This window comes from Musa acuminata, chromosome BXJ2-2 (genome assembly GCF_036884655.1).
Source record: "Musa acuminata AAA Group cultivar baxijiao chromosome BXJ2-2, Cavendish_Baxijiao_AAA, whole genome shotgun sequence".
NCBI lineage: Eukaryota > Viridiplantae > Streptophyta > Magnoliopsida > Zingiberales > Musaceae > Musa > Musa acuminata.
In genome coordinates this window covers 31,707,157-31,734,778 of record NC_088339.1, presented here as the reverse complement: position 1 = coordinate 31,734,778, position 27,622 = coordinate 31,707,157, and the positions used below count along the sequence as shown (strand labels likewise).

Below are 27,622 nucleotides of genomic sequence, written 5' to 3'. Positions count from 1 at the left end.
GGCTACACATGGAGGGTTCACAATTCGAGTTTATTCCACAAGGATCAGAATGCAATGGAGATGTCACCAGGAGGCGACATGGTGCAGCGGATCGTGGTGGAACAGTTCGTGGCAATGCGACACACACGACATAGTCCCGGGAGGGACTAGATCATATGGAGGTATGATCGGGAGCTACTGGAAGCTCCACTTCGGTGAACAACACGACGACAAGAAGGGCTATGGATTCAAGGAGTGAAGGCCATGGTACCGCAGAGGCGGGTCTTCCGGGCGTGCATCGAATTTTGCATCGGATGAAAACCTTGGTCATCAGCATATGGGGGCTGTGTTCCACCAAGGGAAGAGTTCGAATGCAAGTACCAGTGAGTCCCGTGAGGGACTAGATCATATGGAGGTATGATCGGGAGCTACTGGAAGCTCCACTTCGGTGAACAACACGACGGTAAGAAGGGCTATGGATTCAAGGAGTGAAGGCCATGGTACCGCAGAGGCGGGTCTTCTGGGCGTGCATCGAATTTTGCATCGGATGAAAACCTTGGTCATCAGCATACGGGGGCTGTGTTCCACTAAGGGAAAAAGTTCGGATGCAAGTACCAGTGAGTTCCACGGAGGGACTTGATCATGCAGAGGTATGATCGAAGCAGCTGGAGAGTTGGACTGCTCCAGAGCCCATATTCGCTTAAGGGAGCCCGACAAGTCAGAGGACAAGGTCAAGTAAGCGAACGTTGCTACCAAGGAAGCTAAGGAGAACAGAATTGGTACAAACCCTACAACGTGATGGCAGAGGCCATGCATGGGAGTTGCAGTCTGTCTTTCCATCGACCAAACAGTCTGCTTGGAGAACACAGAGGTGTTGAAGCAGGGGGTCGAAAGGGGCGAGGAAGCGACGACAAGTCCAGAGGGACTTAGCTACCCAAAATCAAGCATCAGTTAGAATGGAGGTAGACTCAGAGGAGTGCCACGGAGACATATCTACTGATCGTGAAGAAAAGGGATGCAGATGCGAGGCAACGGATAGTAGGGCCATGGGCATGGCAGCGCCATGGTACCGCAGAGGCGGGACTTCCGTGAAAGTCATTGATCCCTTGCTCTCATGGAGGGAGAGCGCTTGGTCGTGAAAAGGGCCGAGGAGGTGGAGCATGCAGAGGCAATCTCCAAGTACCGAGACAAGGCTGAAGGGCAGAGGCCGAGGAACTTCGTAAGACCGGTGTCAACAAGTTTCTCATCAAGATAGCCGTAAGTGAAGGACTTCGGGTCATGCAAGAGTGCACGACCAAGGAACGAAGCAAGCAGTACGTGGTGCTGTACCTTTGCTACTCAGTGGAGTAGGCGGCAGGGTTGATGGAGAAGACGGTACAATCTCAGAGGCGACCTCATCTATCAGAGAATTACTCCAAGTTGGGGTGAAAACTTCTTGCATTCCAGAAGTTCAATGGCATTGAGAAGGTGAATCACAGTAGCTAACTCAACGCAAGGAGTGCAAACACTTCAAGTGCTTCAGAAGTGTGAGCAAAGAGCAAGCGAAGGCCAGTAACCAGCTCGATGCATGAAGTACAACCTCGAGGAGGCGGGCGAAGTCAAGTAACCTTTGCCTTCTCAACTCTTAAGAAGATGGGCGAAACCGAGTACCCCAATTCTCTTATCTATCCAGCAGAGGAGCTCTGCACAAGTTCAAAGACCCTTCGAAGATAATGGAAGACAATAGTTGTCAAATCCTCACCAACGGTGATCAGTGCTACTGAGAGTAGATTGTCCGCTTCATTTCCCAACGAAATGCTAATCGAAAGCGGAAGTGATGCGAACCTACTTGGATGTGACAACTAACTGAAAGAAGAGTCAATGAGCAGATTCTGTGGAGGAAGGACCCAAAACTTCAGAAGTTTGCGAGACGATGCTCGTTAAAGCTCCAACAAGCATCCAACCAGTTCAAGCAGCATGAGGAATCTTTGAGAGACTGGCGCAGTAAGGATGGTCTTTTCCTTCATCTGGGGGATCCGCAGGAATCAACAAGGATCAACACAACTCAGCCAACCCCACACCAGAGTCAGAGTCATTGGTGAGTTGTAGCAGCATAGCGGATCAAAAGATTCGACTACTCAAAAACAGCAGCGGAGAGCAGTTGGGAGTCGAGGCGCATTGTAGCTGGAGCAGAAGATTGAAGATTCAGCAAAGGCGAGAAGTTGCAGTGTCGACAAAGGCTTCAACGAGGACGTCGAAGGAATAAGTGGGGGAGAATGTCACGGACAAACTTCTAAACAGGGTGTTTGATGTAATGCTTATGTATGTCCGTGTCCTTTGGTTTGTTCATGTCTTGTACAGCATGTAGGGGGACGGCCGAAGGCTTAATAGTCCAATTTTAGTTGGGTTGGTGGCCTCTTTAGGCTTGTAAATAAAGGTAGTGTCATGTGGACACGTGCGAGAGATTTTCGGTCTGTAATTGACCATTTTACCCTTTGTTGTGCCACTGTTCAGAGCTTGTAAAGTCTGTTTGTAATTTGCATTGTCTATGAAGTGTTTTTCGGAGATGTTTGCTTGTGGATCCCGATTGAGGCGTTCTCTCTAACCCGTTCTCTCTTTTGGTGGTCCTAAGGGACAATGGGAGGCTTCGGGGAGGCTGACCTTTGCGGATGGACACGCAAGGGTGCCGCACGACTTAGGCAAAACCAGCTAAGTCCGTGACAGCTCGCCGCCGCCGCTCGCCGCTGCTTCGTTTCTCTATCAGGCTCAGTATACTCTTAATATTAAGTTTATTTGAATTTTGAAATGATTAATTTTCTGTTAATAGATTAATAATATATTATTTTGATTTTAATGTTGTTAATTTTTATTTATTTGAAATTATTGTTATAATTATATTATATATTTTTTATAATTTAGATAATTTTAAATAATTATATTATATATTTTTATAATTATATTATATATTTTTATAATTTAGCGCCTCGCTTCGCTCGGGCGAGCGCCTAGCGCCTCGGGCGTTTGTGGACCTTGACGTCTTTTGGCGCCTAGCGCTTTTTAAATCACTGTTACTTATTACTTATTAGTGATCAGTAAAATATTATTATTTGCTATCTTCATATCCACTCAATAGTAGAAGGATTTTAGTATTTAAAAAGAGGTTTTTTAATATCTAGAGTAAGTTGTGGAAGTTTTCTTGTTGTCTCTGGGATAATTACCAATGTGGAATGGTGTCCAATCCAAAACATTTTTTTCATAACTAAAGCAGTACAATTTTTAACATTCATGAGGTTTTTGGGTACCTAAATACAACTTTTTGACACCCCATCATATCCAAGATCGTAAGAGTATCTCGTGTCCAGCAAAATGATCCTGAGCAGAATCTTGCATGACAAATTTCAAATGTAATAGAAGTTATTGGTGTTCTCTTTCTTCCATACGATTTACTTTTGATAAATTCTACAGTAAATTCTGCTTGGAATTGTTTCACTGGAATATCTAAGGACTTCATTCATTGAAATGGACATTTCTTTTTAATTTCCTTTCAGAATTTTTCAGTGTAATCTAAACTGCAATTTATTTTTCTGCGTTAGATTCGTGCTGCAGCATGGTGGACGTGCTATATTAGCTGATGAAATGGGTCTTGGAAAGACATTACAGGTATTGGATTTTGGGCCCAGATCTTGTATTGAGCTTTTAAGTTCTTCATTGCTTATATTATTCAAGTTGGATCATCTTATATATTTTTATTTATAGGATTGGTTTTGCATTTAGTTTCCCATCATTTAGTGTTGTCTATTCAGTTTTTATTTTCATAATTATTCTCTTAGCATTCTCATAGGCTATTTGTAAAACTTGCTGTTTGCTATTTAAACTTTAAGATTATCATACCAACCTTACGTTTTAGATAAATTCTGAAATTAAGTAGGGTTTTACTGAAAAAACAATTCATACGATGACAAAAAGCATGAGCAAACCAAATGAGCAAGGCTACTTAGGATTTGGTAAATTTGCAAGATCTTCTGAGCTATGGCTTGGCTTAGAAGTTAAAACCTGAAAGTGTCTGCCACGGTAATGATGTATGGCATTATATAAACCCTTCAGCAAGCAAGCAAGCAATCTGGATGAGCAAGAGTGCATAGCACTGGGAGGCACTAGAACAAGACACTCATATCATGCTAAAGTTGAACTTCTGGAGACCTATAAAGAAGATTGTTCAAATTGTAGATTATGCATCTTAATATATAAAATTACAGCAACCTAAAATTTAGATTTACAGTCTCTCATGAGAGTACTTTCTCATTCAACATTATCCAATGACTTACAGTCTCTAACGATGAGAATACTTTCTGATTCAGCATTCTCCAACTCCTTTATGGTAACTTATGTTTATCTAGGGTTCATTTTCTTCTCTATTGCAGATTAGGTTGAAATCGTTTGACATAAAGCTCACACTAGCAAGTAATATTCGTTATTGTAGCATTGGTATTGTGACATTAACATGTTTTATTTTTGAGATGATAAATTTCATTGTGTACCAACTGGATATTCAACTTGTTGTTTACGAGAACTGGTTGCTTTGTTCTACAGGGAATTGCTGTTGCTGCTTGCATTCCGGATGCATGGCCTGTTCTTGTTGTCACCCTGTCTTCCTTGCGTTTACAATGGGCTTCTGTGAATATTAGACCCTACTTCTCTTTGATTATTCATATCGAATCACTGTCTCTTAACATACTCTGTGCCCCTCGGTAATCATTAAATTTGTTTTGCAGATGATTCAGCAGTGGCTTAATATATCTTCTGCAGATATTCTGGTATGTAATAAAAGCTTTTGCCTTTGATCTTAAATTATAAGTCTTTGTTTTTTGTTTTAACTCGAAATTTACTTCATTTGTATTTGAATATTCTTCTCAATTGAATGTTATGTCTTAGTCATTGGAATCTAAAATTGGACTTCTCATGAAAGTTTATCCTTGTGTTGGATTCATGTTACATGCTCTTATTTTGAAAGTAGTTTAATTTCTTATCATTTTTTCTTTGCAATTGTTCTTATGAGGTGCTTCGGTTATAATTAATGTCCTAGGCCTACTGTAAAAACAGGATGTTATATGTTTTCTCTTTGCTTTTGTTTATGATTGGTGCCTTTTTAAGGTGGTTACATTGCATCCTAGGCTTCATGGGTTTCAATCATCGGGCTAGCCTTTTGCTGAAGGGTCGGGGTTGCTTATATTTGGTCCTACACCTGACCTTGGTGTGGTGGAATTCTCATGCCAGGATGCCCCTCTTTTGTCATGAATTAGAAACCTACATATCCTTTTCAGTTTTCTCTTCTTCCAATATAGTCACACAGTATTGTCATTAGGGGCATTTCCTATATTGACTTGCTGAGAATATATTGACAATATGTTGTACACAGTGCACTGTGGTTCCTGATTGTCAAGTATATTCTTTTCTTTCCAAAAGTTTAAAAACGGTAAACACACAAGGAAATATTTTTGCAGTTTCTTCATTTTCTGATTGTTTTATTCCTAAGAAAGTTGTGCACAATATTGTATTGATAGAAATTATTTGACTTAATTTTGATTTATTACCTATAAAGAGAGGGGTTAAGGAAATTGTGGCACAATTTGTAAACTTATTTTTTTTTCCAGTCTCCATTTGTCAGCTCAGACAATTTAATGAATTTTCTATTAAAATAATAAATGCTTAGAAAGTGAATAAAACTACCATATCACCATTTGTACTTCTAGGGTTAGGGTTATACCTTAGCCTTTTCGAGATCAACATTGGTGGGAACCTTTTGAATTTGTCACCTTTTTGATGGTGGTAGCGACATATGATAATTGTATTAATCTGGTGGAATATGAATTTTCAAATGGATATCGTACCTAAATTGAAGTTCTTAATTTAGTTTAGCTAGTAATGTGTAGAGACTGTAGTGTTCATAAAAACCCAGTTTGTTTATATGCTGCTATTGCAAAATGGTTCTTTTATATCTTTGGTGGCTTCTTGATGCTGGACATGTAAAGATGGTCTTATTTTTGTTTATATTTGAACTTTTGATTTTATTTAATTCAATATAACACTTTCTACACTTTCCTTGTTTGGGACTGGTAGGTTTATAATGCATCTTGAAGTGGAAAATCTGAGTTCGTGCTAGAACTAAGGACACTGATCAAACAACATGAACTATCCTATCAAGTGTGAACATTAGTTATCCTATCAAGTGTGAACATTGATCGTGTTTGATTGTCTTTGAAGGTAGTTCTATCTCAACGTGGAGGGGCTAACAAGGCTGGATTCAAGATAGTGTCCTCGAATTTGAAGTCAAATATCCATTTAGATGGCGTTTTCAACATAATTTCTTATGATGTTGTTCCTAAGATACAAGATATACTTCTGGCTTCTGAGTTTAAGGTTGTTGAAACATTTTTTTCTTAATGTCTGTCTCATTTCAATATCTTATTTTCTTTATTTGTATTATCATTCGTTTTATCGATAAAATAGGCTGCCCCGAGAGACCCTCTTCCGCGGTCCAAGTACCCTGATTCAAATTGAATTAACAAAGCATTTTTTAATTTTAGACTTGACAAATGATAAGAAAGGAGGTTTTGAAAGGTTGTAGTCCTTTATTTAAATAATTTTCACTTGCTTATATGCTGAACACATTTAGTTTTTGAAACATGGGGAATTTTATGTTTGAAATAATTGGAATTATTTTGTTTCTAGGGTTTTGAATATGATGCAAACATTTTTAATCTTAAAAAGAAAATTGCTGTTTGTAATGGTACATTTCTAAGCACCACATTGGAAGAAATTTACACTTCTTTTCCCAACTATAATGTACATAATATTTTTTTTTGAGAATATTTAATTTTTTTTTGTTGGTCATAGGCTCAATCATGTGTTGGAGGTTTCGAGTAGGTGGCAGCAGCCAAGTTGGCATCAACAATAGTTGTATTCGTAGAGGTGGAGATTCAGAAATGTGGGAGGGGAGCACTGGAAAGTAGGTTGGTCCATTTTGGGTCCACATGACCACCACCGGGAGAACCAAAGAAGAAAATAGAATAGAGTGAGAATGGCACGAAAGCATTGGGTTCTAAAATCTCAATTCATAATACTTACAGGACTTGGATTTGATTTTAGTGGCCTGATCAAATGATTGGTAGAGATTAGGCTTAACTGTAGGCTAAGATGAACGGGATTGAAACAACAAAAATGACCTAGGTCTGTTCGACTTGTTAATCCATAAAAAAAAATAGATTGTTTGGGCTTGACTCATGCTTCACAAACAAGTTGAGCTTGATCTGTTTCCAAACATTGATCTAAACTTACAACCCTGTTTAAAGATTATCATAATATGCTTTCATCTTTTACTGCTGTCTCAAGGCCTTCAATTAAAAAAATTATTCTAGTTTTGCAAGATGTGAGTAACTCCAATCACTATGTTAAGATAGTTGTAAGTCGACTCGATCATACCACCCATTAAAAAAACACGGTATATGGAGTTATGGCGTATGGACATAACTGCGGTCTGGATGATTTCCATTTTGAAATTTCTGGAGCTTGGAACTCAGTAAGGGAAGCTCCAATTCTTTGCCAAACATCCAATTAACCTAATTTATCACCCAAGATAACATTAACTATAATGCTAACGCTATCACAATCATGGTTGGATCAATTTTGCTTCACATTAAACCAAGAAATTGAAAAGAAAGAAATTGTAACATTATGAGTAAAGGAAGTCCATGAAATGATTGTTACACATAATGCAGTCCCAGAACTGGTGAATCCAAACATGAAATTTTTTGTAATGAGAAGAATGGCTGTGAATGGAGAAGGTAATGGGAGAGAAGGGAAAAAATAAAAAGAAACGAGAAGGTAAAAAGGGTGATGGGAGTTCTTAATTTACCAGCACTGTACACTCACACAGTCATCCTGAACATGTATGGTTGTATACATGGTGCAGACTGTGGCACCTAGCTATTCCGTTAGGGCATGAAATAGTACATCAACACTGACCTTGTGCACTTTCATGTTATAATTACTGTGGTTATCACAGGGAAAAGTAGAGTAACTTAAGTTTTTGAACAAAACTAGTTTCAAACAACATATGGCGTGTGCTGTGGTATACAGCAAGGTACAGGAGGATGTTTTACTGTATGAGGCATGTACTGGCTTGATAGGAGCATGATCTATCCAGAAAAATAACTTCCATAATGATTAAACCTTAACTTGGTGCTGCATCTTGCATTCTTTTCGGCACAACGATGGAAACATTTATGTTCTTCAGAGTCTTGGTGACTCAGTAGTCAATAGTATGTAATTTTGTTCCCCTAAAACATGTTTGGATCAACTAGACTTTGTTGAAGGATAATCTCTCGGCAACCTGACCGGCTTTGCCAAGGTGCTGGCTCAAATGTGTTTTGTGTATCTTTTGGTTCAACTAAAATACAAAATAGTGCCTATTCTTTGTAATTTAATAGATTTGACTGTGGTATGTAGTTGATCAAATTAGTTTAGAAATTATTTATGTCAAATGCTTTGATAAGACAAGCCAACATTTTTGCATGCAATTGGTTCAGTCGATGTGCTTAACAGAGCTCCATCTGTAGTTGGATTAGTTGCAATTTACTGGTTATGCGTATGAAAGAAAATATCTAAGGAGAACTCAGTCAACTTTTTCAGGGTTAGAGCGTTTATTTGTGTCTCTCTTATGCCACAAATTGGTGAAGTCATCATGTTACTTTCTTTTTTTCATCTGACATCTCATAGTTTGTTTTCTTTTTCTATTAAATCTTGATAACCCACAAAGTTGGATGGTTTTAGGTTTGAAGGCCACTAGTTATGCCTTTGAAAGGAAAGAAAAAGGAAGCTCATTGAGAGTATTGGTGTTTCCAAGATTAGAACAATACTATTAATCGAGATGACGACAAGACAGCGATTTCAATAGGCGCTCGTGTGAGGCGAGGCCGGAGCGCCTCGCTTCATGTCCACGCGCCTCGTCCCGAGCGCCTAGGCGATTACTCGAGCCCAGGCGTCGGGCACATCGGGCGAGCGCCCGGGTTAAACCAGGAGATCGAACTAGTGTTTTACGTCTGGTTTGGCCTCCGGTGCGTTAGTTGGTTTAATCGAACTAACTAAATCACCAATATCAAGCTCCCTCTCGCAATTTCCCCGACTTCCCCAACCCTAACACTCGCGATTTTGCTGCTGAGATTTCTTCTCCGATGTTGTTGCTCTCTGCTACCGTTGCCACTGTCGCTGCTTGCCGTTGCCACAATCGTTGCTCGTCGACTTCTCACCGTTGCCATAATCGTCGCTCGCCGCTGTTGTTGTCGCTCGCGCTGTCGCTCGCAACTGCCGCTCCCACTCCCGCTGTCGCTGCTGCTCCCACTGCCGTCGCCGCTCGCCACTCGCCGCTCTCGCTCCAGCTACCACTATCGCCTGCTACCGCTGTCGTTGATTCAGCAACCTCGGTCTTCTCACACTCTTCTCACTATACTGTTAATAGTATATTAATAGTATACTACTAACCGTATACTAATAATAATATTTTTATTTATTTGATTAATAATATATTATTTTAATTTTAATACTATTAATTTTTATTTATTTAAAATTATTGTTAGGTTTCAGAATAAATGACAAGTGTACAAAGCAACTCAATAGATTTGATGTAAAATTTTATTGTTTTAATTTTTGAGACTTTTTATTAATATGACATTGTGATTTTGTACTCGATTTTCTTAATTTAATAGCATATTTTTTATTTAAATAATTAGATTAATTATATTATATGTTTTTATATTTTAGCGCCTCGCTTTGCTCGGGCGAGCGTCTAGCGCCTCGGGCGTTTTTCGACCTTGGCGTCTTTTGGCGCCTAACGCTTTTTAAATCACTACAACAAGAACACTTTATATGGTTTTGTTAATGCAAGTAAACTGTCGCCGAGCATGTTGGTTTGAAACTTTTACCTAAGATTTTCATCCGTATTTTTTTTTTCTTTTGGTGTTAAGATTTTTGCACCATTGTAAACCAGATGGTTAAAAAACTAAATTTGACATTCATTTTGTTTGCTGCAATTGTGATCTTCTTCCTCTTCTTTTTCAAATATAAGAAATTCATGCACTATTCTGGTTTTCAATTGTAGCAGATATATTCATCTAGTGTCCTCGTATCTTATATTTTTTCATAGAATCCTTGGAATGTCTTCTGTGGTTTTAGTTCTGATTGTTCCTGCTCAGATTGTCATTGCAGATGAATCACATTTTATGAAGAATGCTCAGGCTAAGCGAACAAATGCTTGTCTTCCAGTTCTTCAGGTCTGACATAGAATAACAGCCTTTAGTATGAGTGTGAACTATTTTTTAATCTTAAAATCATTATTTGTTATTTCCATTGCCGATGAAATGTGATAGAATTTATGATGCTTGATGTCAAAAATTGGTCTCTATGATGAGGAAGCTCTCCTATAGCTGTATTGATCATATTACCAACAAAATGAAGAGAACATGGTTTTCATGCTATTCATGCATATTTCGTATATACCCGTGTTGTTATGCATTGAAGTATTTACTATTGTAAGGAACTAAGGATGCAAATAACATAACATAGTTTATAATTTATATAACACTTTATAACCAGAGTTCCTTTTTGATGTCCATATATTATACTTTGTATGGGCGCATTTTACTCCAAATTGGCATTTAAATTCTATCATCAATATTTCCAACTCGTGGATGTATATCAGGCGCAATTTATGCAGCTTCACATGGAAGTATGGAAGTATCTAATAACATTATTTTATACTTCTTTAGTCAAACTAATTTATTGTCACCTTTGACATATTATCAATGTTAATGGAATACCAAATGGCCCAATATGCATTTAGATCAATTTTATCAAATAATTTAAGAAAATACTTAGTGTTTTCTCAGACTTAAAACTAAATTAGGAAAGTTCATGGTGTTCCTGCTTAATCAAATTTGTCACCCAGTAACTGATGTTTATTATTAGATTAGTGTCAAAGCTTTAAGAAATGGTAATGCAAGAAAAATTTCAGCTTCCTTCCAGTACATGATAACCTAAATGGAGTCTGAAACTTATCTAAAATTGTTTTGCATTCATGGTGTTCCTGCTCAGACTTTGTCACCCAAGTTTACTCATTTGACTTGAGATCAGTGATAAAACTTAAGAAATGGGAAAACAAGATATTTAGAGCTCCTTCCAGGACACAAGTGGACCTATCTGAAATGGAGTAGTTAAACCTACGATGTGATAACAAATGTTTGATTTTATTTCTCTTTTACAGAGATCTATAGAAAATGAAACAGGCCAATTTGTATATTTTCAAGCTAATTTGAAAACATGTCAAAATTAAAAATTCCAGTATTTTATAGTATAATCCCCATGAAATTTATGGTTACCCAAGTCCTGAATAAATAACATGACATGTAATATTAAATTGAGCATGTTTTATGGTTAGTATGAGGTTCATATTGATTGTGATTCATTTTAAAATCTTGGTTCAATGCTGACATTGGTTGACGTGAGGACCAGTAAGTAGTACCAATATGGATTGCAATATTGACACTTCGAATGAGTCACTACTGACTGGATTAGTGAGAAGGACACTTGGTCGGAGTCACTACTGATTGGACTAGCGAGAAAGAGAAAGGAATGGAGGAGGAGAAGGAGACCCAAGGCGGAGTAGGAGATAATGAAGATGAATAAGAGGTTATGATGTCTATCAAATGAGGAAGTAAAAGCAGAGGAAGATGAGGATGAAGAGGAGATGGTGACATGTACTGGAGGAGGCATCAACTGTGGCCTGAGGAGGACAAGTGGAGGATGAGGATGAGACAGCGACGTGTGCTGAAGGAGGTGTCAGCAGTGGCATGAGGACGCAACTTTAGTAATTGAAGGAGGTGGATTTTTATGTGGTCGCGGCAACCGGGAGTCAAATAGCTGTTGAAGAGGAGGAAAGAAAGGGGAGGCAGACATGCAACGAATTTTTTCAACAGTCTCAACAGCTGTCAACAACTTCCAACAAGCGGTGTTGATTTTTTTATTGTAGCGTCCAGTTGATTTTATAAGGTGAACTGGATCATTACACATAGAATATAACAAGGTCTGCAATACCGTACCGTACTGGTGTTTCGAGGCTGGCTCGGTACGTATGGTATGGTGTATCGAGCGGTATGCCAACGCGTACCGAGCGGTACGCCAGGGCATACCTAGCGGTACACCTAATTTAGGGTGTAAAACCTTTCGAAAATACCTGAAAATAAAAAAATGTTAGAATTGGATTTTTAAGTTAGAAATAAATGTAGTAATAGTATAAGTTTAGCAAAATCAATGTAAATTAGGTAAGAATAGTATCACATATCTTTTTCGGGCTTTGAGGAAGTTTCGTTCAAGGTTTGTATTTCAGTCCGTTATGAATTGTCCTTTTGTAAATATTGAAATATCTATAGAAAATCATTTGAATTGTTAGACTATTTTGTTATCATATAAACTCTTAAAGTCAAATGAATTAAATAATCACATATGTAGATATACCTGATTGTTGATTCTACCACCAAAACGAACGACGAGCCTCCACGGGTGGTGGATCGGTGTCCTCGATCGTATATATCTGCATATCAATATGATATGTTTGTTGGACCCTATCATAAAATTGATCCCATGACATAGTGTATTGATACACTGTATGTCATTTATGCATCAATGTGGTGCTGATCGTAGGCTGATCGTCATGAATCATATTTGTCTGAGGTAGCTCTTGAGGCATATATTGGTGAATGTCAGAACTTCTACTTTCACTACTGATCTACTGAGGCATATATTGCTCAGAGAAGGATGACCAATTATCACCATACTGTTGTTGCCCGTATGATTCTCCATATATTATGATGGTCGTGAATACGATGAGCTTTTTTCTGTGTCTATACGATATCTACTGATCTTTTATTTTCTTCCTCTTAATCTTCCCAAATTAGTCTCGATTGAATTAACAAATCGTTGTTTTGTAGAGTTTAGGAGAGAAAAAAGAGTTTGAGATAGTTTAAGAGAGCATGAGAATCTAATGGAGTGAAATAGGGAAGAAGAAGGGTTTAAATACTATGAGAAAGGGCTCCAACGGTCAATTTGATCGTTACCGCTCGATATTGCCTCGTATCATCTGATACGGGGTGCTTTTAACCGTTCCGCCCAGTTGCGGGTGGTTTGCGTACCGGTATGCTGTCGGACTGGTACGTACCACCCGTACCGGGCGGTATCATTCGGTATTGCCTACCTTGGAATATAACTCTTCTAAGTGTCCTTTTGACGTCTTTGTACTTCCTAATGTCGCCATGAACCTTGATGTCCTATCTCAGAAATCTAAATCCAGTTCTGTGTTGAAGTTCACATGCTGACTTGTTCTTTAGCAGGCTTCCCCTGTAACTTAAGATTGGTTAATCATGTGCAAATGCCATTCATATGGAACCTTGCCCTTATTTTTCCTTTAAAGCTCTCCTTTAGTTCCTACCACTACCAAGTTTTGCAGTTATAGCCAGATTTATCAACTGAAAATTTCTTCAGCACTTTAGTCACTTCCCATCCATGCTAACTGGCTTCATTGACACCATTGATATGTTTGATTGACCTTAAAAACTGTCAAATCCATCTCTGGGAATGCCTTTGATGTATTCATTTTCTTGTAATATTTTTATCTTATGAATTACATCAAATTTTATTGTGATAGAGTAAATACAAAAAAGTGGTTGGCTATTTTATCTATTGTTGTTTCTTCTTTTTTGATTTCTAATTTTGTAGCTGTTAAACATTTTTTTTGTACATTGAACATTGTGAGATTCCTTTTATAAGTAATGACACTAGTCTGTCAAAATTTTATTGACCCATGGTTCGTCTTACCGGTCTTTACCAGTGTACCGATCGACCATTGGTATGGTATGTATTGACATTCCGACAAATGGTATGGTTGGGTTGTATTGACAAACTAGTATGTACCATCGGATTGGTCCCCTATCGGATTGGTACATATTGCTTATACCTGGCGGTATGTTACGGAACTATGAACCTTGTATCGGCCTTCTAGCTTTGCTGTGTACAAATTGCTAAGTAAGGAAATATTTCTTTAGGCATTGCACATTGTTAAGTAAAACTGGTTTTAACAGCTCTTTTTCTTTGGTCATCAAACCATACCTGCTTCTTGGTTACAAATGGGAAGTTGCACTATTATTTCATAACCATTGCTAATTTAATATTTCAGAAAGCTCAATACGCAATTCTTCTGAGTGGAACTCCTGCTTTATCCAGACCTATCGAGTTGTTCAAGCAGGTGCAGCTTTACCCAACTAATGGATTTTGCGTCTTGCTTTTATGCCCTAGTTTATGATGCATTAACAATGTTTTAGTCTGATTTCTGTTTTTTTTCCAGCTCGAGGCCTTGTATCCTGGTGTTTACAGAAATGTTCACGAGTATGGGAATCGTTACTGCAGGGGTGTAAGATTAGCTTAACTTTCTTTTTCAAATCATATGTCATCAAATGCAGTTGTCTATTTGATCAGGAGGGCTAACTTCTAAAATTTATCTTTATAGGGTTACTTTGGATTTTATCAAGGTGCAAGCAACCATGAAGAGCTACATTGTCTAATGAAAGCAACTGTCATGATTCGCAGATTAAAAAACGATGTCCTCTCACAGCTGCCAGTGAAGCGTAGGCAACAAGTAAAATTCTCCATGCCGAATACACCGATTTTATCATGCCAAGCTATTATCGATTAAGTTTTACACAAATCAGCCTGAATCCTTCTTTGTTTTGTTAGCGCTGTTGGTAGTTACAGTGTTGCCAAGGATCAAGTTCCTTTCTGAGATTCCATAAAGAAAAATTCTACACTGTTATAACGATTGTTGGAGTCGCATCATAAATTGGTGGACCATAGGTTGGATCTGATTATGAATCAAATAGTGTTTCAAAAGATCTTTCTAAGTTTTTTAAACCTTAAACATTTGAAAAATGATGAAGACAATTTGAAAATATGAATTCCAACCTAAAGTTAGTTTTTATAACCTTATGCTTGTGTGTTTTTGAAGAATAAACATGAGTCATTAAATGAGCCAGTATAATGCCCTTCTTTTGGCATAGTTTTGGAAACTATTTTCAATGTAGAATTTAAATTTGTTTGTTAAGGTTATAAATTTTAGTCTTCGCTACACCTATGATAAATGAGTTGTTATATGACTTATATACCCACTCAGACCCATACCGGTATGGGCTAGGATTGGTACGGGTCTTTGTCCAAGATTGATTTCCTTACGGAGCTGTTACCAATGAATGATGTGAGTTGACCCTGGGTGAATCCAAATCCTTGATTTAATGAAATTGTTTATGGATATGGTGTGTCTATAAGACCCATGCATAAAACTGATTCCCTGCATTTGACACTGGTATATAGTGTGAGGGGCCTTTTTATAACCTCCGATAGAAGACGTAATGGTTAGTTGGACAACCGTACCCCCAACTAATCTTACTGACTGGTATAGACCTACACTGACTGGTATAACATTCCAAGCAGTACCTGTCATCCCGGTCATGTACCGGTCGATTTTGGTTGCTTCGCTTTTGGTCTTCCATTGGTTAAATATTGCCCGTACTGAGTGGTATAGCAAACCTTGCTTATAGTGTACAACATTATCAACATCTTTTAATGTCTAATGAACTTATTGTCATAATAATTTTTTCTGAAACATAAGAATTATTTAGAGAATGACAAAACACAAGAATGAATTCTAATATAAGATCCTCAAGTAAGATCTTGCCATTTAAGCTGTAATTTCACCCTTAATATATACCTATTTGTTATAATCCTATTATAGAATTGGTATCCTATTATAAAACCAAGATTATTGATTCGTAAGATCTTTGGTAATAGCAAAATAATCACTGCAGAACTTAATTTGCAAAAAATGTTACTTCATTCTTTGCTTTGTTCGTGCTCTTATGGTTTTCTTTTCAAATTATGGTGCACTAGATTGCATTTGGCTGTTAAAAGATTGCACAACCTGTTAAACTGCTGCATCATCAGGACAGATTTTAAACAGGCTCACTAAATCGTTGAAATGTTTTCTTTTCATACACTGCCATGTCATATGCCATCTGGGCCTTAATTATATGTCTTAATGTGAAACATGCAAACTTTTTCCAAAGAGGATAGGGCTTGGTGTGAAAATAACTGACATTTTGTATTTGTGGATAACAGACTTCATGAAAGTCAAAAAATTGGCCTCAAAAGGCATATTTATGTTTAACCTTTTTTTTGACTAAATTCCTTCTTGAATTAAGAGAAGCATGGAAGTGTTCCTCAATTGTGGTTCTGAGCTGCTACATAATCTATTACATGAAAAAGGCTTATGAAAACAAAGGGATTGTATCATCGTTTTACTTGAGCAATATGTTATTTTTGTTTGCTGAAAGAAAGAAAAAAAAAAGTCAAATGTTGAAAGGGTAATTATAATATTGTATACAACTGATATATGGCTTCCTCATCTTTTTGTCCAAAAATAAAAAAGATCATTAAAAATCCATAATACTCTGCAGATCATGCTAGGATGTTTTGGGCAACGATGTTGCTTGGAATCATATTATACTAATGGTTTATGTGGAAGTTCTCTTAATTGATTTTCCTTTAATTTTATTTTTGGTTTTAGTTCATCCCTATTTGTCCACAAATGACATCATTTCTTATTTTATCTTTTCTAATAACCCTATACATTTGTCTCAAGATATTTTTAATATGAAATATTCTGTTGGAATTTTTATATTTTGGCTATTCTTTAATCTTTTAATATATAGTTTTATTCTTGCTAATCATAACTTTTGTAAATTTCCTTCTTCATTCGGTTCATAGGAATTTGGTCTCATAATTGGTTGCCACTATTTTCAGGTCTTCCTAGATTTGAATGAGAAAGATATGAAACAAATTAGAATTCTGTTTCGTGAGGTAATCCTGATACCTACCCGCTGATCTTTCATGTTCTGATACCTGAAATAGTCATTTCTAGTCCTATATTAGTATTTGAACTTTAGCATGCGTTTATTGATCACGCTGATTTTCTTTAGTTAGGACATTATGCCTTCTTGTTGTTGTATAACATTTCTGTATGTAGATTCAATTGCAACTTATAAGTGAGTCTGACCCATTGTAGTCGTATATGATGTGATTTAGATGGAAGTCCACAAATTAAATTATGATGTGATTTGATGAGTGAGAAAACTGTATTGTCTATGACAGTTATGTAAGTCATTTGTCGTACTGATGAAATTAAGATTTAATTTGCCCCTACTTATTGTTTTAGTGAAAATTATCATAATAAGTAATGAATGTGACAGATTTATCAACTTCACATTGTAGATCTTATACAAAATTACAAGATTTTTCTTTTGTAATCACTTGGTACTACTGGTCCTTGTTTTTTACTTGACATTGTGTCTAATATGGAATTACATTACTTGCTCATTCTTTCTCTTCAACTCTTTCGGTTTGTGCATTTCATGTATGTTTATGTGTATGTTCTTTTTCTTCACTTGCGTATATTATATTTTAAATTTGTGTATCTGCATTTTAAATCCTTTATATGCCATTTTATTCATTCATTAAAAAGTGAAGTTGGAGTTTCAAATGAACATGTTAGGAACGTGGATAAATTGCTCATTGGGGTATCTGAAAATAAGCTGAAAATTGGATATGAGTTTGTAACAAGTTTCATGTGGGTCGCAACAAACATAGCTCTTAGGTCAAAATGAATAGCTTTATGAGTTATTATTTTAATTTAAATGGTTTCCATTTTCTTTGACAAACTAATAATAGAATTTGGGCATGACATGTCTACATGTGCTTAGCTATAGTGTTTTGTTTTCGTGTACCTCAAAAATCACTAAAATTCTTTATTTTGATTTTCGTTACCTTATTGCCTGAAAATGTTTAAATTGCCTATTTGAGGAAGTAAGTGTTTGTGTATTATTTATATTTATAGTTGTTCTCAAAGAAGTTTTTACTTCCTTTTTTCTTTGTGACATTAAAAAGAGATGCGGAAGATACCTTAATTGTATCACAGAATTTCTTGTGTAGGTATTTAAACTTGTTTTAGCTTACAAGCTCTGTTTTTTGTGGTAAAACATATCTTAAAATTAAAAACTGAATGATGCCTTGTTTATGGCCACATATGGCATGTGGTTTACTATATTATTATTATATATATGTGACCAAAGTTGTTCCATTTTTGTCTTTCAGTTGGAGGTAGTGAAGATGAACATTCAGGCTTGTGATTCCCCTGAGAAGATGGAGTATTTAAAATTTATGCAAAAAAATCTTATTAACAAGGTATCTGAACTCTTTGTTCCATGTTAGTGTACTTGTGGGTTCAAATATACTGCATTTTCCAAAAATGGTATGGGATTGTGCTTGCATGATGGAAGTGATTAATATGGAAAAATAATGAGCTACACAATAGTCAAATGCTTCATTTTTAAAAATAATTAATGTCTGAAATGTATAGAGATCTAGAAGCAGCAACATTTAGATAGTTTGAGGTTGAATATTATTTTTTATTGATTATTTGTTGATTAATCTCTGTTGTTGACATGACACCACCTTAATGTAATGGTAATTTCAAATAGTAGTTCATCTCTTTTGATGAGAATATTTATTATAAAGCAAGTTTTCTATACATTTCAGGTGTACTATCAATTTACTCCTTAAGAGAATTGACCTTGAAACTCATTTTCAAGGTTTACTAAAACAACTACCTTATTTGTAGTAGGGTGCTTTCTTCGTGCCTTATTCTAGTTTGTGAGGATGAATGTTACATAAAAAACCTCAGGTTCAGCATGGTAAATGCATTAGAAATGGACAAATTTGAGCTTTGAATATTCTCTTTTACTAATAGTAAAGTTTAAAATGTTGTATGTGGAGCGTTCATTCCTCTTATGTTATATGTCAACATAAGCATTTAATCTTTGGCGTTGTTTACTGTGCATTTCAAATTGTGTTCCCTACCGATTGACAGTCAAATTTATGATAATTAAGGTTCCGATTCTTCGCTTGCTTCAGATCTTTTCCACTTAAAATTCTATATCTTTTGCAATGTGGCTTGCTCTTGCCGTCGATATCTCAGGCATTCTACACTTTTAACTCTTTTGCTTTTCAAAGTTTGATCATATGTTGGGTTATTTCTGTTTATATTAGTTATCCCAGATACATGTGCTTAATTGTGTATCTAACAAGAAATTCTTTTGTTCCTGCACAATAACATTAGAAGATCCATGGTTATTCTGCTTGAAATTCTCAGAATAGGGATGTTCCACAGTTATGAGAGAAATACTGCAGTATCTTAACCAGTAAGGAGTCTGTTTATGTCATAAGGATTATATTTGATCCATGTGCTGAAACAGAAAAGATGGTGTCCTGGTAGACCTTGGTTAGCTTTAAGTTTTGGCCAATAGTACATGTGTAGTGCATCACTTGTTCTGTATTTCTCTTTTTACATCATCTTTCTGTGTAGAGAAAAAAGATTTGATCATGATTCTGTGAAACTAACAATCTTGGTTTTCTTTTTATCTTCTATTACTGTCCATTTTGATTCTTAATTGGCTTCCTCTTATTTAAACTGCAGATATATAATGATTCAGCAGAAGCTAAAATTCCTGCAGTTCTGGATTACCTGAGTACTGTTATTGAGGTAACCAGAACTAATTGCTTGGTCATGTGGTTTTTCTAGATATAACTATTGCCAGACATCATGTTGATGGCCTGTGAACCAATTAGTTGCATAATTCAATTATGTCAGCTGTCGTACATCTCTTTCAATTATCTGGTTTGGTTAATCTGTATCATGTTCCTTTTACCCTTTTGTGAATGGCTATGTTTTAGTTCTTCACTTTATAAAACTTTTAGCACATATGGTGCTTCATGTATGTTCTCATCCTCACTTTTCAGGCAGACTTCAAATTCTTGATATTTGCTCACCATCAGCCCTTGATTGATGCGATACATCAGTTTCTTCTTGTAAGTTACTTAGCATTGCCATCTTTCTAAGGTAGATTTTATGTTCATATAAATAGTAGTAAATAGGTCACCATCATAATCGCCCACGAATGATCAATTTATTGCAGAAAAAGAATGTTGGCTGTATAAGAATAGATGGCGGTACCCCATCATCGATGAGACAAGCTTTAGTAAATGAATTTCAGGAGAAGATTGAAATAAAGGCTGCAGTTGTAGGCTCCTTTCTGCTTTCAATTGGATTTGTTACATCTCTCGGCTCAGACTGTAATATTTTTATGCTCTATGTGAAAACAAACCCCATGTTCCATGCTTTCTGAAGTTTATTGTTGGTGATGCCCATATGTAGCTTTCAATCAAAGCCGGAGGTGTTGGATTGAACCTGACCGCAGCAAGTACAATCTTTTTTGCTGAGTTGACCTGGACTCCTGGTGATATAATTCAGGCAGAAGATCGTGCTCACCGGATTGGCCAGGTAATGATTCGTGGTATTGATACAATTTATAGTGCACCTATATGTATTATACTCTTTCCTGGCTTGGATGCAAATGCTTCTTTTTTATAGTAATATCATCTGTACTTATTAAAACTTACCCAGTCATTGCCAAGCTTGGTGTCACTAAATTACTGATCAGAACAGTGGGTCAAAAAGTCCAGTGTGTCAAAAAGTCGAATTACTGGCTTATTGAATAATATAAGTTTAAAATATGTATAATAAAATATAAAATAATAATCTTGCAATTCTTTTGTTTTTTCTACTCTCTTTTATTTTTCTTCTCTTTTTGCTAAATTAAAAATTTTGTTCTCTGTTTCTTGCTCTTTTTTTACCCTCTATTTGTTTCTTCTTTTTCTTTCCTTAATCAGTCTTCATTGCCATTTTCCTCCTAAATTCTTTCCTCTTCTTTGTCTTCTCTCCTCGTCTCTCTTTGCTCCTTGTCTTCTTTACCTCTGCTGTGCCCTCTCCTCTTCCTGTTATTCCTTGTGACTTTTTTCTTGTGACCCTTTCCTTCTGGATCTTCTTTGTGATGGAGTTGGCAAGAGCTAGGGACAGCTGATCAAAGCATACAAAAGAGATATGCAAATCAAATTAGAAGGGACTGGGAATTTGAAATCAATGTCTGTTTTAAAGCGACAAATGATAAATTTACTCCTAGATTTATTTGTCCTTTTACAATTTTGTAAATGGTGGGATCGATGGCTTACCAATTAGCATTGTCCCCTGTACTCTCTGCTACACATTATTGTGTTTCTTATCTTCATGTTCTTAAGTATATGAAGGATCCATATCACTTTCTTGGAGCAGCCGATCTAGATCTTGGAAAGGAATGAGCTCGTCCTGATTAACAAGTTTATGTATGTCCGTTGACAGCATCATTTAGGTCGGGATGTAGACTTGAACGAGCATTATCTATATCTATTCCACTAACGTAAAATCAAATTTGATATCATATTTATTAAATAGGGGGAGGATTGTAACTATCAAGTAAATTAAATTCGGAATAAATCAAATTGAAAATTGAAATTTTTAGATTTATATTGCAATTAGGATATTTGTTTCCTATTTGAGTGGATTTAAATAAGAGGATTTTTTAAAAAAGAATTTGAATCCTAATCTAGATCTGAAATAGATAAATTTAATTATTTAAGTTATAGTTTCGAGATTCTCCCTAATGTAAAATTTACAATATCCTCTTATTTAAATTCACTGAAATAAGAAATAAATATCCTAATTGCAATAGAAATATAACCTATTCTATTTTTAATTTGATATAATCTGAATTTAATGTATCCAGTGGTTAAAGAACTAGTTCAACAAAAGCCAAAGGTGGGTTGATTATTTAGCATTTGCTTTCTTGAGCACTAGTATCTGGATATATAGAGCCTTGAGATGAACTTTCTCTATGTTAAGGTGGAAATTGATGGTCGCCCAATCACTGTAAACTATAACTTCATATTAACAAATAAATGTCATTGTCAATGTCTGCAAAGTCTACTATGCTGAATTATCTGAATCAAACAAACAATTTAAGGAAGAATCCGTCTTTACTATGTTTGTGGCCACATTGAGATTCTATCGGTTTACTGTGTGGTGCTAGTTTTTCATCTAATTAAGTATTCATGACTTGAGTACCCTTTACCAATTCACCATGAATTTAGCTCATGTGTACTTATTATAGTACTATCTCATGTCAGTTAACACTTATGTAGAGCATGCTAACATTGTCTCTTCATCAAAATTTAAATATCATAATGTAGTTCTGTTTTGCTCTCACAAGGTACTAGGCTTGACTTGCACTTAGCACTATTTGGGGCATAATTTGCTGCACTAATCGACTTTAACCAAGACAAACTATATTTCATGTTGACCATTGATGTATTATAAGATTCATTTTTTCCTTTGCTTTGCTAGGTTTCATCGGTCAATATATATTACCTTCTCTCAAATGACACTGTTGATGACATAATCTGGTATGTCTGTGCCTTTAGTGTAATTATTATCTCAATTCTTGGGTTACCCATGGTTTATGCTGATACCAGTCCTGTTCAGGGATGTTGTTCGAAGCAAATTGGAAACTTTGAGCCAGGTTCTGCTTAATCCTACCTCTTCATTTGTTGTGTTTCTGGAAATTTCACATACTCCATATAGATAATGATTTATATTTCTTATGATTGGATAAAGTTTCTGTTCATCCTGATTTGGTAATGAGCTGCCTAATTTATAAATTGAAGAGTATTTTCAAGTCTTCTGCATCAGGTGTCAATACACATTGGGTGAGATTATATTACAAAAAACGATCAGTTGCACACTTCACTACATTGGATTCTAGTAAACATCTTTACTGCCTTGTTGCCACTTTTATGAATCAAAAGTCATGATTCTCATATTTTTCCTCCTGTAGTGGAAATCGTGTATGTAAGAGATAACTCTGATTCCTTTCAGCTTAGCACTGAAATTTGTGGTTTGTATTCAATAGAAATCTAATTGTTTCATTAGACACATAATAACTTTACACCCTCCCTTTTGTCTACCATTCTGACTGTTTTATCTGAGAGAATTTCTTTTAATTTGCTGTGTCACGAAGGCATAGTTGCCTTTCATTTAACACAATTCTTCTTTTAATTACTGATGGTGCTTTTTTTTTTTTCGCTATCAGATGCTCGATGGTGAAGAAAATACATTAGAAGTGTCTTCCAGTCAAACAAGCAAAAGTCCTCAAAAGCAAGCAACTTTAGACACTCCTTTATGAAACGCTGTGATGGCGCTGGCGATGGATGCTCAGCACATTGCAATAACTCGAGTTATGTACCAATTAGTTAACATTGTACCGTAGCAACAACAGGGAACTGTTACTCTGAGTTACGTACCAATTAGTTATTGTTTGACCTTCGTTGCATGAGTGCGATATTTTATTGTTTTCAAAAAGTATTTCGACAGAAATTACAATGTCTCTGTTTTAATTTAGAACATTTCAAGGGTGACAAGTCTTTTCGTTGATAAAGCCTTGGAATCAGATTCAATATGTATATTTCGTAATCTTCCCGAGCCTTATTGTACAATGATTTTCCTGTTCAACGTTAGCCTGCATTTGGACAAGTGAAATTTCTAGCCTAATTAGTAAACAATAGTAGTTTAATGGTTGTAATTTTATTTTTATTACTGTCTTTTAAATAGATATTATTGCATAATTTTTTAATAACTAAAAATAAAAAATATTCTAAAAATTATATAAAATAATATAAAATTGTAGATATATTTTAGCTTTGGTGAAGTGTGGTGTATAACTTAGATAAAGACCAACTATCATTCACCTTTTTGAGTCTTGCAATCTATTTCCACTTATGTGGTCTCGTCATGCTGCTTGCATTGATCATGGTTATTTATCTTGATGATGTCGAATCAACTTTGTCGTCATCAGTACACATGTTTTTTCAAACTCTTTTATGATCTAAAGTTAATATATAAAAAAACCAAATGTCTGATAAAGATGCAAACTTAAGACTTGTTGATCAGATCACATTCTCTATGAGCTATAAAATATTATGGTAGTGGCTTTGAAATAAACGTGTTTGTGGAGACATAAATATCATGGCCATCCAACTGAATCAGCTGGACGTCCGGTTCGCGGGTTTTTCCGGTCCGACTAAACGGTCCGGTTCGAGTTTAATAACTACGACCCCTTTTCTCCTCGTCAGGAGGCGGTAGGGCTTTTCTTCTCAGCACGTCGTCCCTTCCGTCCCTGTCCGCCGTCGCCGCTCCCACAACCCAACCATCCGACCCTCGTCGAGGTCTCCTCCTCCTCCTTTTCGTGTTGCCGGCACCGCCAACTCCGACGGACGTCATCGTCTTATTTCCTACGCTCTTCTTTTGTGCTGTGGTCTTCTTGGGAGAGGCAGAGAGCAAGGAGACGGAGGATGGCGCTGAGGCGGGCGCTGGGATGGTCGGATGGGGAACTGATGCGGTCGGACGCGAAGCCGTGCACCCGCCTGATGCGCCACACCGCCGGCATCTTCAGCGTCGGTGGGGCCCTTGCTTTCTGGGTCCTCTGTCGCCTCCACTATGGTACCATCTCTTTATATCCTCTTGTTCATCAACCTAGTGCATTTCCTAACCTAACTTGTCCGTTAAGTCAGCGGTGGGGGTAGTGCCGGTGGTTGTGAAAGGGAGAAGAGGGGAAGGGGGGAAGAGGGAGGGGGTACGTGTGCCATTCGGTGGCTGTTGGGAAGGGAGGAAGAGGTTTCACAGGGCATGTCGATTGCTGGTAAAGGGAGAAAGGTGGCCACTGATCATTGACAGGGAGGAGAGTCGGCGGCGAGGGGCTGGGAAGCTAGGGTTTGTGCAGGGCAAGTAGGGGGTGGGTTTGGAGGAAGTTAAGTTATCTTGGTTGAATCGAATCAATAAATTTGGGTTCAACTCAATCTCAATCAGATTGATTTGGACTGGGCACCCCTAAGCAGCGCCCAATTGAATTCGCTTGCCCGAACAATTTAGAGGTGTTTGTGCCTTGCCTTGCCTTTACCGGGACCCAGGTGTGAGTTCGCTTGCCCAACAATTGAGAGGCGCTCAGTCCTTGCATTGCTTCGCCTCACCTGAGCATGAATTCGCATGTTTGAACAATTTAGAGGCACTCAGGCTTTATCTCGCCTGGACATGAATTTGCATGTTCAAACAATTTAGACGCTTTTGGCCCTTGCCTCGCCTAGGCATGAATTTGTATGTTTGAACAATTTAGAGGCACTCGGGCGTTGTTATGCCTCACCTTTACTGGGTGTGAATTTGCCTAGTTAAACAAGTTAGAGGTGCTCGGGCCTCGTCTCACTTCACCTCACCTAGATGTGAATTTGCTTGCTCGAACAATTTAGAGGTGCTTGGACCTTGCCTCGCCTTGCTCGAGTGTGAATTCGCCATTGCCCAGGTGTTAATTCACCCTTCCTTATAAAAAAAATTGTATGGTCCAGAAATATAATAAATAGAAGAATACAATCATATAAATGAATGTAAAATAATCTTTGGAAATAAGTAAATAAAATTTCATGTTGGTTTCGAGAGAAGGGGAGAGGAAATGAGGGTTAGGGTTTCCATTATATGATTGACAATCTTATGACTTTAGAGGACGTTATAATATATCATATGAAATTCAAAGAATTTCATTAGTATCCCACAAATGCTGAAATGTTAATGCTAACCTAAGATAGCATCAACATTTAAGCCTTTGTAATGCAGTATTCCGGCCAAATGCAATTTGAAAAAAAATTGTCAACAATTCATATTTAAAATTTAAAATGTGCATTGGACCATCAATCCACATATCAAATGTGTTCTCAAACACACCTTTAGATACGCTTGGACCTTGCCTCTGTCATCTCACTCGGTTGCCTATGCAAGCCTTCGAGGCTTCCCTGACTTATTTGCTCATATCACGTTAAAAATGCACCAAAACTTGTTTATAACATACTGTTATTAGATCCTTGTGTCTAAACTCTTACATTTACTAAAGCATGTTTCTTTTATTCCAATAGAAGGACAAGAGCTGAAGAAGGTTCTATATTTCATTTTTTTCTTCCTGAGATAGTACATATTATTATAAACCATCTTTTTCCTGTCAGAATTGGTTCTCACTTTCATCATCAAAATGTTTTGTCTAAATCGTTTTCAACATGAGAAATAATTACAGTAGTGCTGATGCAGGTCCGAGGATAACAAACCCACGGAGTCTACGCTGGGCTTCATGCGGAGCAATATCAGTAAGCTCCACTTCCGCTTTACTTGTCCGCCTTTTTAGTCCGGAATGTGAGCCTCAAAATATAGCTGCTTTTGACAAGCCCAAATGAGTATCTGCCATCTCTTTGATATCTGTACTGTTTATGTGCTTGAGGAAACTTGTTATGGTTTTTTTTTAGGCCATTGTGGATGAGGTCAACAGTTACTCTTTAAACATGTCTTCTTGTCACAAGGCCATGCTATATTAACTTATTTACTTTCTGATTGAATTCAGTCAATTCTGATTACAAGCTTTTATTTTAAATATTTAAATAAATGCTTTATAATTTGCTGAACTCCTCTAGAATTTTTCATGTTATCGTGTGAGCTTTGTCTGCAGATTTGATGCTCAAACTGCTAACAGGAAAATATTTTTGGGATGCAACCTGAGGCTCACATCAAGGGACTGACTTGAAATATAACTAAAGAACTAAGAAAAAGACTATGTGCATGTCGCATACTACCGTTCTTTAATAAGCAGTTGACTAATTTAATATTTTAAATTTATATTAAAATTTTTATAGTTAAGAAAGTAAAATATTTAATATTATTTATTCTAACGTCGTTGGTTTTACCGACGGAAGATATAATATGTGTAGGAATGATACGAAAATGATGGATAAAAAAATAAATTTAATATTCTAGTTATATATTTTTTGTTATATCATAATTAAAATTTCTTAGTTGATTGTTATGGTGGTAGCGAACAATGGCGTTATCGAGGGTCACAGGTGATTGTTGTGACGGTGGTCGATTAGAATGATACGATAATCAACTTTGTCGATATTAATTTGAATATCGACGATCGAGGAGGGCCGAGGGTTGTGACAGTGATGATAATTTAATGATAGTGTTGGTGGATCTTAAGGATGTCCTTGAAGACAGGTGGGGTGACATCTTGGAGGTGGAGTTTTAGAGATTTTTATGACTTCTTGCAGGGGGAGGAGGAAGAGGCGGAAGAGTGGCGACGATATGTGAGGCAAAGGGAGAGGAAGAAGATAATAATGACGATGGTCACTCTGCTTCGTATTGCATATGCGTTGATATCGCTATGCATTTGCGTCAATGTGGGAGGTGAGGTAATGGGAGAGTAGGAAGAGGATGAGGCGATGGCGGTGCTATTGTAGATGCAAAGCAATGTTGATGTAGATGCAGGATGATGTAGCACGACCATCATCCTTGTTCTCTTCCTCTTCTTCTTTTGTCTCATCTTCGATCGTCACACTCTCTCGCTTCTTCCTTCTCCCCCCACAAGAAGACGTAGAAGTCACTCAAGCTTGACCTCTAGGATTCTATTTTGCCCATCTCCAAGGATATTCTTGAGATCCACACCAT

General features: G+C 36.8%; 2 protein-coding genes across 5 annotated transcripts in view; both read left to right on the top strand.

Annotated features, from left to right (window-relative positions):
- The window catches only part of LOC135606073 (uncharacterized), a 33,744-nt gene extending 10,142 nt beyond the window's left edge, over nucleotides 1-23,602 (top strand). The window contains exons 10-26 of one of the 3 annotated variants that reach the window (XM_065096850.1): nucleotides 3,552-3,618; nucleotides 4,549-4,632; nucleotides 4,731-4,772; nucleotides 6,220-6,375; nucleotides 10,206-10,283; nucleotides 14,237-14,305; nucleotides 14,405-14,470; nucleotides 14,567-14,695; nucleotides 16,912-16,968; nucleotides 18,259-18,348; nucleotides 19,640-19,705; nucleotides 19,963-20,031; nucleotides 20,139-20,243; nucleotides 20,378-20,503; nucleotides 22,439-22,497; nucleotides 22,577-22,613; nucleotides 23,184-23,602. In XM_065096850.1, the coding sequence (XP_064952922.1) occupies nucleotides 3,552-3,618; nucleotides 4,549-4,632; nucleotides 4,731-4,772; nucleotides 6,220-6,375; nucleotides 10,206-10,283; nucleotides 14,237-14,305; nucleotides 14,405-14,470; nucleotides 14,567-14,695; nucleotides 16,912-16,968; nucleotides 18,259-18,348; nucleotides 19,640-19,705; nucleotides 19,963-20,031; nucleotides 20,139-20,243; nucleotides 20,378-20,503; nucleotides 22,439-22,497; nucleotides 22,577-22,613; nucleotides 23,184-23,276 (1,393 nt within the window). In that variant the 3' untranslated portion in view covers nucleotides 23,277-23,602. Of the gene's footprint in view, nucleotides 1-3,551; nucleotides 3,619-4,548; nucleotides 4,633-4,730; nucleotides 4,773-6,219; nucleotides 6,376-10,205; nucleotides 10,284-14,236; nucleotides 14,306-14,404; nucleotides 14,471-14,566; nucleotides 14,696-16,911; nucleotides 16,969-18,258; nucleotides 18,349-19,639; nucleotides 19,706-19,962; nucleotides 20,032-20,138; nucleotides 20,296-20,377; nucleotides 20,504-22,438; nucleotides 22,498-22,576; nucleotides 22,614-23,183 lie in introns of those variants that run through there. The other 2 variants (XR_010484670.1, XM_065096852.1) reach the window with 2 other exon arrangements.
- Nucleotides 23,603-24,214: 612 nt separating this feature from the next.
- Nucleotides 24,215-26,583, top strand: LOC103974943 (uncharacterized). Of its 2 annotated transcripts, XM_009389856.3 has the most exons (3): nucleotides 24,215-24,315; nucleotides 24,424-24,589; nucleotides 26,216-26,583. In XM_009389856.3, the coding sequence occupies exons 2-3, from the start codon at nucleotides 24,442-24,444 to the stop codon at nucleotides 26,356-26,358; spliced, it is 291 nt and encodes a 96-aa protein (XP_009388131.2). In that variant the 5' UTR covers nucleotides 24,215-24,315; nucleotides 24,424-24,441; the 3' UTR covers nucleotides 26,359-26,583. The 2 variants fall into 2 exon arrangements, with proteins under 2 accessions (XP_009388131.2, XP_009388124.2); XM_009389849.3 differs by having other exon boundaries at nucleotides 24,219-24,589.
- Nucleotides 26,584-27,622: the final 1,039 nt, after the last annotated feature.

Coding starts and splice junctions, on each gene's coding strand:
- LOC103974943 (XM_009389856.3), top strand. CDS start 24,442: ATGGCGCTGAGGCGGGCGCTGGGATGGTCGGATGGGGAACTGATGCGG. Junction 24,590..26,215: donor CCTCTGTCGCCTCCACTATG/GTACCATCTCTT, acceptor GTGCTGATGCAG/GTCCGAGGATAACAAACCCA.